General features: G+C 37.6%; 1 protein-coding gene across 3 annotated transcripts in view; it reads left to right on the forward strand.

The window, feature by feature from the left end:
* Positions 1–1,491: 1,491 nt before the first annotated feature.
* The window catches only part of SLC25A21 (solute carrier family 25 member 21), a 424,384-nt gene continuing 413,511 nt past the window's right edge, over positions 1,492–12,364 (forward strand). For all 3 annotated transcript variants that reach the window (XM_016138605.2, XM_016138607.2, XM_016138606.2), the window contains exon 1: positions 1,492–2,239. In XM_016138605.2, coding sequence (XP_015994091.1) covers positions 2,170–2,239 — 70 coding nt within the window. In that variant the 5' untranslated portion in view covers positions 1,492–2,169. The remainder of the gene's footprint in view (positions 2,240–12,364) is intronic.

Genomic DNA, 12,364 nt, shown 5'->3' on the forward strand with positions numbered 1-12,364 from the left:
GAACCTGCGTCTACCTTCTGAGGATAACATATTCAGTGATTAAATCTTGACCTGGGAGTATTATTGTATTTCCTGAAATAATCTAGGGAAGGCAAAATTTTACTTACATTGCATGATAGGATCTCCTCATTAGATTATATGAAATCATGAAGGATTTTAACTGTTACGTTGCTGGCACATAATAAAGTGTTGAAATTTCGTAACCTCTCAATGAATAGGTGTAGAGTTTGGGGTTTAATTGTTGTGATAAATTTTTTTTAACTTAAAAAACTTCTTTATTTATATGTGAATAAATAAAATTAATTTGGGAGGAATTTAATTATTTTAGGTTTCTATGTGATAGAATGTAGTTCAGCCTGTGGTTAATATTTAAATATATAATCCCATTACTATTAGAAGAGGGAATCCTGGAATTGAATCCGAGCTATACTATTAATTTAATTCATTGTGTGAACTTGGGAAACTCGGTTTCCTCATTGGAAAATGAGGGAAATGTTTTCTGTGAGCTCTGAGACTCAGATTTTACTGCTTAGTACATAGTAGGTCTCAGTATTTGCTGAATAATTGATTCTATGTTGCGCTCAAGATCTCATATTTAATTAGCGAAAGACTGGAATATTACTCAAAAGTTTTTCCTTTACCTAAATAGAAAAATTATCTGAAAACTATTTCTTGGTAAACACTTCAAACTTAGTAGTTTTAATCAAATATTTATAATCAAATATGATAAATTTTATTTTTGTATGGGATCACCAGCAGCAAGCCTCCCCAATTTACCACTTGAAATTTGCTAGTTATCATTAACAGCTTTTAATAACTCATCATAGGAAATAAAAAAACAATGTATGAAAGCAGTTATTATATTTTGTACATTTAATTGGAAATCATATATTAAATTGAACCACTTTATATCGCTGATATTCAACGGTTCTGGCCTTCAAAAACGGCAATTTTATATGGTTCAAATTGAATATATTTAGTATTAAACGTGTTTAAAAAATATGGCAATAGGGGTTCCAAAGCCTCTTGGTTCTCCATTTCACTATCATCTCCTGCCTGTTAGAGGTGTGGTATTATCCTAAAATTTCAGAATCCATCTCTCCTACATTTGCAAGTCGTGGTTTAAAAATAGTATGAATTAATATTTTTGTTTTGTCAGGTATCTCGAAGGGCTAATATGAATAATTCTACGTTTTATAGAGAGAATATACTGGTAGTTCCTTGATTATTTAGGTCAGTGGTTTACGAACTTTAGCGTTCATAACGATCACTGGGTAACTTATTAAAATAGAAGTTTCTGAGCTCTATACCCAGATTCTGATTCAGTAGATTGAGGTGGAGCTTATGAATTTGCCTTTCTTACAAACTTCCATATTACGCTGACGCTATTGGGTCCTAAGATCATACTTTGAGAACCAGTGACCTGAGGGGTACAGAAGAGACTTATTTGTTGTAAGGCCTCTTCTTCTTCTTTCTTTTTTTTTTTAGTAAATAAAGCTCAAACTGATGAGGTATGAGATAAATTCCTTTAAGCCAGAAACATTTCTTGAAAAAGTACTACATTAGCTCAATTGTAAGATAATCGTAAATTGGATTTGCTTTAATTTCTACAGCCCACAATTTCAGGACAACTAACTCTTAAGAAATTTATTCACCTGTTCCATCTTTAAATCTGCACGGTGTTCTGGCTTGCCAGGACGGGCAAGGGTCGCCCAACCCTGATGCTAGAGCTCTAGGCCAGGGTCACTACTGTATTATCAGAGGCAGCTCGTCCAGCTTGACAAACTGCAGGAGGTTCGAGATAGAGAAGCGAGTGGGCGCCAGTCTAGAAGACCAAACCCGACCTGAGCAGTCCGCCAACCTAACCCCATCCGCAAGTCTTTTCTCCTCCAGGGTCCCTCGTGGAGCCCGGGGAACCAAGCAGGGGCGAGAAGAAGCCCCTGAAGAAGCGCAGCGGGCAGGTTTAGACCAGTGGGAGATCACGCTGCGAGTCTGAGCCCAGAACCGCCGCCTACGAGCAGTCGCAGGATTGCCGCCTCACAAGGAGCCGCTCGGCCCAAGGACCGACCCAGCCCGGGGTCTCTCACTCGGGAGACGCTCTGCAAGCCGGCATTCAGCCGCGAGCTCGCCCGCGCATCTCAGCCCACCCCGTCGTCCAGGCTTGTGAAGATGTCGGCCACGGCTGAAGTCGGCTTAGCGAAGGAGGCTTCTCGGCAGATCCTGGCCGGCGGGTCCGCTGGTAAGGCCGCCCCGTCCCGCCGCGGGCCAGTCGCGTTTCCTTTCGCGTGTACCGAAAAACGTTTCCCAGACAGGGCTCTCAACCTAAGTTTTGCCTTCATTCTCCAAATTCCGCGCTGCGGGCCCCGTGGAGCGCGAGAGCAAAAGTGGCCAGGAGCGGGAGGCGGGCAGCGGGGTGCCCTGGGTCAAGTTCCCGAGGCGTCCGCGTCGGCCGCTCTTGGGTTCCCCGCCTTTTCGGTTCCTAGCCTGAAAGGACGATAGGCAGCCCCCAAGGCCTGCAACTTTGAGGAGGCCTTGAAATGATCCAGTTTCTGTCAGACTTAGTTTTGCTATCAATTGTAGCCTCTTTCTTTTGAGTTAATTCAGATCTTGCATAACTCCAACCTCCCTCATTAAATCGTATACCTCAGGACTCCACAGGTCTTATTGCATACTGTGCTTGCTTGGGGCTATTCATACCTTAAATAGGCATATTAAAATTAAATGCATATGTTAACACATATAAACACCTTATATATAATGGGCTCACATTCATTTATGGAGAGTTATGCTGTGGGAAAAAAACCTTTAGAAAAAAAGTCTGTGATACTAATCATGGAAATAATTACTGAGTGTGGCTAAAGAAAGTTACCCATGAGGTTATGTTATGTGAATGAATTTTAAAAAATATTTTAAAATATAAATAATGATTGATTGAAAAGCTAGTCTTACATTTTGTGATACATTTTTATTATAACTATATAAAATAATTACTATAGTTCATTCATCACCATAAATATTTATAAATATATTCTCTTAGGAAATGTAGATATTAGCTTAATAAATTAAGACAACGACTAGATGTCTAATATTTAACTTCTAGTAAAATTTACTTGATTTTCAAACAAATTTGGACTTAAAAGGGACTACTACAAATTATGACTGGTTTTCATTATGTTATGAACTATTTGTATCTCGGTTACCACAAGCAGCAGGATGTATCACTTACAATCTGTACACTTTCCTGAAGGTGATATTTCATTAATATGTCAATCGAGGTATTCATTTTTAATGTGTAATTGTGCTGTGTTCATCCATTGTTATGTCAATGGCTCCACTGTCTACTTTTTTTTAGCTGTTTCCCCATTTTGGTCAAATTCCACAATGTCCAAGACTCTGCCAGCTGTCCCTGACTCACTTGATTCAGAGTCCATGACCCTGATCAAAGAAAACTCAGTTGGCTCAACAAGGAAGTGAAGCTAATTGATGAATGTCCTAACCTAATTCTAATGATTCATAAGCATCTGTATATTGGCTTAGATCATCACACTATGTACTAGACTAAACTTAGGAGATGTTAAAAGTAGATCAAACTCTAATTCTACTGTTTTATTGGATGATAAATATTTGGCACAAATATAACATGTGATTCCATTATGTTCTTACAATTATAACTAATATGAATGAAAATTAGTACATTTACAAGATGAATTAAACATAGCTTATTTGATTTGTACATTTACTATATGGAATTATTGATAAACGATGAGAGTAATTTATACTTTCATCAGAACAAAAAAGAGTCATGTTTTCGTCCACTTGGACAATAACATTTTCATAAAATTTTATATTTATTGGACTTATTAATAAGTTCAGGCTAATCATAGTAAATATATCATGTCAAGGGCCAAAAAGAAACCAATATACAAAAGAGGCAGAATTTAATAAATACCAAAAAAATGCATGTGAATCTCTAGCACTGGCGTTCTGACTACTGATTGTGTCATCAGCAACACCTCTGTGTGTATGTATTATATGATCTTTTAATGGTAAAGGTTAAAAATACGTTCTTGTTTTCTTAAGGGGGGAAGAAAAAAAAGTTGGGAGGTTTATTAAAAAAATACCAGGTATTTCATGGAATTCAAGGTCTGGAATGTGTTTGTGGAACAGCTTAGAATCAGGAGCTGGAGCACTGAGGGAAACTCAGGAAGTGAACTCTTGCTGTCTATCCTCTTTGTCAAGTGGTTAAGCATTTCCAAGGCTACGAATAGGGTCACAAGTAATACTACTACAGCTATTAGGGTGGCTTGGCATACTTCCATAGATTTCCCCAGTAAGGAGTAAAAATGCTCAAATGTATTCGGACAGCTAATTACTTAGCCAAAAGCAAGTCATTATGGTGTCAGTTCCATGTGTTCCTTGTTCCACAGGTCATACCAACCTGAAGAGACTAGATGATGGATGGTATGAGCAGTACGTCCCTCTGCCGTTAGGGAGCCACCACAAAACCACATCCAGGCAGTTTTACAGGCTTACCCTGAAGTCTGCAGCTTACCTCGAGAGGGGTAAGGTGGAAAGCCTCGGGCTCAGCTGGAACTAGGGAGATAGAAGAGAAACGGGCTTGTGGCAGTCTTCCACAAGATAATGGGAGAAACAGCCTCTCAGCAGCTCCTTGCCAGGTTGCTTATCTTCCCTTAGGCTAGAGGAAATTACAGGGCATTCTGCCAAGACTCAAGTCAGACTGTAGTTAAGCTTTTCCTACGCGGCCTGTGTGATGTTGTCAGGTGTCAATGTTGTAGAGCTCTTTCCCTGTGCTTTCCCAGTGTCTTTATCAGTCTTAGAGTTGACTGCTGTTTTCTGCTCTTCAGTTCACATGGTGGAATGTGGTCCCCAATCGCTCCTCAGCGTAAATACTCTTGAATTCTGTGGAGAGAGCAAGAGACTGACTTGCTTTTTTCAGTTCTAGTGTAAAACCCAGTGTTGGTCAGGGACCCACCTCTGTACCAATCAGTTATAGCCAATGTCCATGTGGACGATTGGGGTGGGGTGGGGTGGGGATCTCAGAGGAGATTATTTTCCAGAGAAGCTACACACATCATGAAATGGGCTATAGGCATCTTTTATAATGATATATGCCAATCATTTATTAAAAGATGGTTTGTAATATTTATATTAAAAAGATCAAAGAGATTGATACACTGACAGTTATTTGGACAATACACATTTAAACATTGACTTTGAGTTTGTTGCTGGTATTATATGTAGATATTGTACCAATGGCAATTTTGTTTTATATGATGAAAGCTGTGCTCAAGACAAGTTAATATATATTGGAGTGTTACAGGCTTCTAGTCTGCATTCTCAGCTTCAAGTAATAGCATAAGATTCGAGTAAGAAAGTAGAAGCCAATGATGAGAGCTTCAGGAAGGTCAACAAGGCCTAACACTATAGAGAGGTTAAGGATGAAAATGAGAAGAGGCTATTAGATTTAACATTTGGTACTCAGTGTGGTCCATAGACGATCAGCAGGGGCATGGTAGCACCTGGAAGTTTGTTTAAAATGTAGGCTCTGAGGCCTTACTCCAGACCTACCATATAAGAATCTGAATTTTAGGAAATTCCCCAAGTCATTGGTTTCTACTTCCAAGTTTTAGAACTGCCTTAGAAGACCTTTGATAAAAGAGAGTCCATAGAATGGGAGCTAGAATGAAGAAGATTGCAAGTTAAATCTTTTTTGTTTTTATTGCCGACCGGAGAGAGAAGAATGAATTCTGTATGGTTTATTTTGTGCCCTCGATGTAGCTTTCAGGTTTATACCATCCCTTTCCTACACATTTCATTAGGTTTCTGCTAAATAGATCTAATCATACTTGAATGTTGTCTGTACCTTTTTATCTTTATTCCCAGTTCCTGGAATGTCTTCCTCTTATTTTCCCTACCTATTGAAGTCCTACCCATTTTTCCAAGACCTAGCATGAAAACTATTTTCTGCATAAATGTTTCCCAGATGGCCTCTACAGCCCCATCCATCTTTAACATTCTCATTAACATGTGAATGGTGCAAATAATAAGAATGGCTAACATTTATTGAGTCAATACCAAATGCCATACCTGTATGCTTTAGATGTATCAACATTTTTAATCCTCACTACAACTCCAGAGTGAAGAAACTTATGCACAGAGGGCATCAGTTTAACTTGCCTATGGTTGCACAAACATGCCATCACTTCTATAGGAAATCAAGATAGGAGAGGGACTAGGAGAATATTACGCCCACTGACAGACATTTTTAGAAGTTGGAGAGACCGAGTCAAGTATGCTATCTCTTATTATCTCTGTATCTCTTATTAGTTTACATCCCTTAAAGAACTTTTATTTATAAATACAATCCTTATGGTCTCTCTGTTAAATATAATCTTGCTTTTTCCAAATACTTTCATGTGGTCACAAGATTAGCTTTTAGCCAAAAGAAAATTCTCAATTCATCCAGGGTCTCTTTGTGCAGTTAGGCAGATGGTGGATGGAAAAAGGATTCCAGCCACTGGAGCTAGTTGGAGCTGAAATATATTATACTCCATGCTCTGATTCATAATCTGGAGCAGAGATAGGTCCACCTGAGACCCTTTCTCTATTTCTCCAAGATGCCAAAATGGATTGCCAGCAAACCTGACAGCCACACTGACAGAATTTACCCAAACTGGCTAAAGCCAAGGTCCCTGGGCCTCAGAATCCATCAGGCCTCCACACCATCACGCTGTCTGCTCATCAGCAGGGTTCCAGGAGGTTTTCCTGTTATACACATCTCTTGCTTAGACCAGGAACATGGCTCTACCTCAGACCCTCCTATTCTCCCTAATGACCAGTTTGGGCTCTTCCGTGTGTTTCTGAAGCTCATGAGGTTCTTATTTCTCATATCATGTAGGAGCTTTTTAGGCCCATTCAGATGGGTATTCTTTCCAAGTTCTCATAGAGCTTTTGCACCCAACTTCAGACTCTCCTAGGATCTCTGATGAAGTACCCTTGGACTCCTGAGAGACGCTGCTCTCACTGGGGCCTGTCATGCTCCCTCCTGAGGGCGTGCCAAGGCCCTGTCCACACTGGATTCCTTTCCACAGTGGCATTTCCAGTAGCCAACTCGTCCTGCCTCCCAGAATCTTATACTCGTATTCCTAGAAGTCTGCAAGTTCCACTGAGAAGGTTTCCTAGAGCATTTCCCCTCCATATATAATTTACATGATCACCATGCTGGCAGGACACTGATTTCTTTCCCAACATTTATACAGGCGGCTGTTTGGGCTTCCCTGTCCCAGTCCCCTGTATCTTGTAGGCACACACTCCACCATATCTCCAATCATTATCTTTATTTCCTGCATCTCCCTGGAGAAGTTTTAGTCAAATCATTTAGTTAAAGTATTCTGGAAACCAGTTTTCCAATTTTGCACTACACACACTTCAAGTACTTTGTGCAGTTTGTCTTGTTAATTGTTTTCAAGGGGTCAAATGAGAAAGTGAAATGAAAGACCTTTTTTGGGGGAAGGGAAATCTGGGATTCATGGATAGGCTTCTAGGAGATTAATTATGGAAAGTATATATCAAATGTGCATCATACTGATGGGAGAGAGTCCAAGACTTTCAGCCTGAACAGGTTACTAGAAAGGAATGGGATAATTTTAAATCTTACTTTTAAACTCCTGATCTTATTACACATCTTTATTTTCACATGATTTCTATCTTTTCTTACTGTGACTCATAATAGTTAAAATAGAGTTAAATGCCTTAACAGGCAGCATGTATACTGAAAGTCCTCTAGATTTTAATTTGGAGCAGGTAATAAAGGGCTGATACACCGGGGGGTGATCAAGGTTGAAATTTTGATCAAGGAAAATTCTTTTTCAGAGTGGGCGCAAAGGGGACACACATGTGATTTGGATAAATGGCACTTGGAAATTGAGGATTTGGTAAACTGCAATTGTTTGATAATAAATAGCAGGTTGTAATGAAACAGGTGAGCCTTTATGACACATCAAAGGGTGGCTGGAACCCATTATCTGGGTAATTAGGGAGGAAAAATTCCCCTTATTTCAACCACATAGGAGGAAGCAACTCTACTGCTCAAATTAATTATTAAATACTTTTAAAGGATGTGTTTTAATTAAAATTTAGTCTTGTCTCTCTTGAAGAAAATCTAGATCTCGAAAGTATAAATTTAAGAACAAATAAAATATGAATTGCATGACCACATTTCAAAGAATTTCTTATTTTACTACCCTTCAATGAAAGACATTTTAAAGTGTAAGTATAGTATGTGGGTGCATGATTCAGTTGACCTAAAGCAGCTTTTACAGAACATTTTAGAAAGCCTCGTTAGAGCGGCCCTTTCTCACCTCCTCCCCCATCCCCTCACTCCAACTTTCCCCTCCCCCCACCACGCCCCAGTCTTGACTACAATGTCTCAGAGCAGTGAGAACCTGGTATTTTAAATACAGCACAACAGGTTCTCAGAAATGTTCGTTGACTACATTAGTGAATAGATATCAGAAGCACAAGCCACAGAATATTATTCTTAGGATTCTAGTCATTAGACAATTGATAGCTGCAACGATATTTTTAACAATACTTTTTTTCATTGTAATCATTCAGTAAATGAAGTGAAAAAGATTACCTTCAGGCCTAAAATCTCTGCCATCTTCTGAAAGAGGCCCATGATAATTTTAAATGTATGTACCATCTTTCATTCTAGAATCCCAGACTGAAAAGAGATGCACAAATCATTTTCAAACATCTTCATGATTAAAGTTGGTGATATCTTAAAATGGCAATGGATGAAACCAGGCTAAGGGATTCTTCTTCATAATTGTTCTAGATTTTAACTGATTTTTCTTACCAATAGTCTTTTCCTTTTCCTTTTAAATTATGATGTTTGTGTCAATTATTTCTATACTTTGATGTGATTATGATTTACACTTGTAAATATTCTGTTAGGTCTGTATCTTTTGATTGTTATCAATAGCTCTTGTATTAGTTTGCTAGGGCTATGTGAACAATGTTCCACAAAGTGGGTGGCCTAAAATGACACAACTTTATTGTCTCACCATTCTGGAGGCTACAAGTTTGAAATTGAGGTATGGGCAGAGCTGATTCCTTCTGGAGGCATTGAGGGAAAACCGTTTGGTACCTTTCTCCTAGCTTCTGGCAATTGCCAACAATCTTTGTGTTCTTTGGCTATTGTCACATGGCTTTCTCTCCCTCTCCGTCTTCTCTGTCTTTTTATATCCTTATAAGGATACTTCTTATAATGATACCTCTCATTGGAGTAAGGCCCACGCCAATCCAATGTGACTTCATCTTAACCTGATTACATCTGCAAAGACCCTATTCTCAAATAAGGCTACGTTCTCCAATATCAATGGTTAGTTAAGACTTGAACATACCTTTTTTTTTTTTTTTTTTGAGGCAGGAGGGAGCACAATTCAACCCCAAATAGACAGTCAATTGTATTTCTCTCTTCATATTGTGTTTCTCAAATTCACGTTCCATATCTCAAGCTATGGACCTGGGTTTCTCTTCCTTTCAAAGTTACCCTTTGTGAAAGATTTCTTACTCAGTTTTTAACCTACTATAAGGTATATCTGTCTTTACCTTTCTGTCGAAACTATTAACTACTGGTTTTCCTTCCGAATTTTACCTAGTCTTTGTGGAATTTTACATCTGTGATGAATTTCTCTCTTTAAAGTTGTCTCTGCTCTTGCTTTTTACCCCCTTCTTCATATCATATCACTCTTTTATTGTCTCCTTTGCTGGTTCCTCTTTCTCTTTTTTCAAAAAATTGATGATTCCTAGTTCTCTGCTCCACACCCTGTTATCTCCCTGAACAAGCCCATCTGTTCTTTAACTTCAGTATTCTCCATTTGCAGATAACTCCCCAATCTATATTTCCAACTCTGTGCTCTGTAGACTCAAATTTCTAACTTATGCAGTAAAAATAATATGGAATCAAGAATCACGTGGACTCTAATAATTTTCAAAAATGTTTCAGAGCTAAATTTTGAAACTGATATTAGACCCTCAAATACCATTTTCTCTTTATGTACAATAGTACTCATCTTTATTTTGAGTTTAGTCATTCTCATTCATTCTTTTTGTTATCTTCAGAAGTTATAAATGAACTTCTTTGGGTGTTTGGGTTGGGTGGATCCTACTTAATTATCTAATCAATAATTATGGTAAGACAAACAGGAAACTATAAGATAAATCTTAAGTACTAACATTTCGTACTTCGCTTAAATTATCAATATTAATTTGTAATTTCTTGAAGATGAGGAAAGTGAAACTCAGAGAAATTAAATAAATTGCTCAAGGCCAATGACAGAGCATGGACTCAAACTTATTTTTTTATTTTTTTGCTGTCAAAATCAGTTTGGTAGCCCCATATAGAGTATTGCCTTAATAAGGCTTCTTCTTCTTCCCCCCACCCCCCTCGGTTGCGTTAAATATTGTAGAAGAACAAATAGGGTCTGCCTTTGGTGCAGATCTTTCAATGTCAGCCACAGCATAATATGAAATTCTCCATGTTATCCAGCAGGGGGCTCTGTCAGCATCAGCGGGATACCCCTTTTCTGCCCACCACTACAGGCAATAGATTAAGAATGAATTGAGCCTCAATCCGCAGAATTAGTAATTAAACCCTTATATAACTAGGTAAGATGCCAGAATGACTCAATGAGAGCAACCTCAAAACAAACTGGAAAAAATAAGGAATTTAAGTTGCATAAAATAGGCATGAATCTGGTGGCTTTAGGTTAGGTGCAAGGGAGAATTTAGTTGAATGTTTGTAAAAACTAGAATGGACTATGGTAGGAGGAAGATATAACTTTGGAGAAAGAATAAAATATATATTTCAGTACAACTGAATAACACATAAAATAGAATTATGGACAAAAAGTTAGAGAGGGGGGAGAGAGAGAGAGAAAGAGAGAAAGAGAGAAAGAGAAGAGAGAGAAGTGACATGCCAATATGCTAAAATTTTTTGAGAAGTTACCAATATTTATGGATCATCAAGTGTACCAAAATCAGAGTAATACAATTATAGGAAACATGGTTTTTTATTTGCATTGCTGTGGCTGTTATTATTATCATTATTATTTTGGAGAATTATTATAGAGATAGAAAGACACTTTGAAATAAGTTAAAGGTACTTCTCTGGAGATTCAAGAATGAGCAGAGTTATTTTGGAGCTTCCCTCTAGGCAGTACATTTGCTTGGATACTGTATCACACAATGGGCAGTCACATCTGAGACTCCATTCTGTATTTGTGCAGACCTATAGATGGCGCTGTCCTCCTATACTTGTGGTGATTTGCTTAAAAAGAAGTTTTCTGCAGATGTAGAAGTGTGTTAACGTCTAATTAGATTCTACCATTATAAAACATTTGGAACAAGTGCTTTGCATAGATTATAAAGAATTATACATTTGAAAAATGTAAGGGACTGTATTTTGGAATTAATATTTCCGTTTAATTATGATTCTTAGTTTTATGTGGAAAAATAAATGTATCTAAGTAAGAGAGATTGAAGAAGCTATGTTGCTATGATATTTATTTTCTCCATGGTGGTCTTGCTTTCAAATTTACAAGAGAGTCCTGGATCAAACAAAACTTGTTGAAAAGCTTAGCAAAAATGTCATATAAATTGCTCGTACGTCTTAGAGGTTACCTTGTGTAAACAAAACTCTTAGATTCCATAATTTTGTTTCTGTAAGTTCTCAGTGGTAGAGTGTGTATTACACTAATAGTAAATTGTAAGCCTCTGTGAGCAGGATCTAGAGTGCTAAATGCATAATTCTTTTTATCTGAGGTCGCCACTCAAAATGCCATTTCTTGTTTTAATCTAGTAGACTTTAATATAAGAAAGTGAGTGAGATATATGAAGAATATATTTTTCTTAAAGGTAAGTTCCAAACGGGATTTTTTTTTTTAAAGATTACTTACTATATCGTGGAGTTAGTTAATGGGAAATACTAGAAGTCTTTGCTGCTATAAATGAACTTTTAACCACAAGATGGCAGTATAACTCCCATGTCTTTTAAAACGTTTTAAAAATTATTACTAAATTAAACAAATTATTTTTGCTCTCTTAGTGAGAAATCTATACAGCTATGAAATTTTAGGAAAATGATAGAGGGTGAATATTAAAAGTACTTAATATAAGCAGCATTAAGACTTTAGTGCTTTTTTTTCACTGAGTAGTTTTAGTTGCACTTAGAAATATTTATATTCTTTTAAGTTGAAAGTAAGAATGTGATATCAAAATTGTAAGGCATGGCATATCAACAGCTTTCTGTTACAGAGAAATATAGTCTTGTGTTTTC

This window comes from Rousettus aegyptiacus, unplaced genomic scaffold (assembly GCF_014176215.1).
Source record: "Rousettus aegyptiacus isolate mRouAeg1 unplaced genomic scaffold, mRouAeg1.p scaffold_m13_p_3, whole genome shotgun sequence".
NCBI lineage: Eukaryota > Metazoa > Chordata > Mammalia > Chiroptera > Pteropodidae > Rousettus > Rousettus aegyptiacus.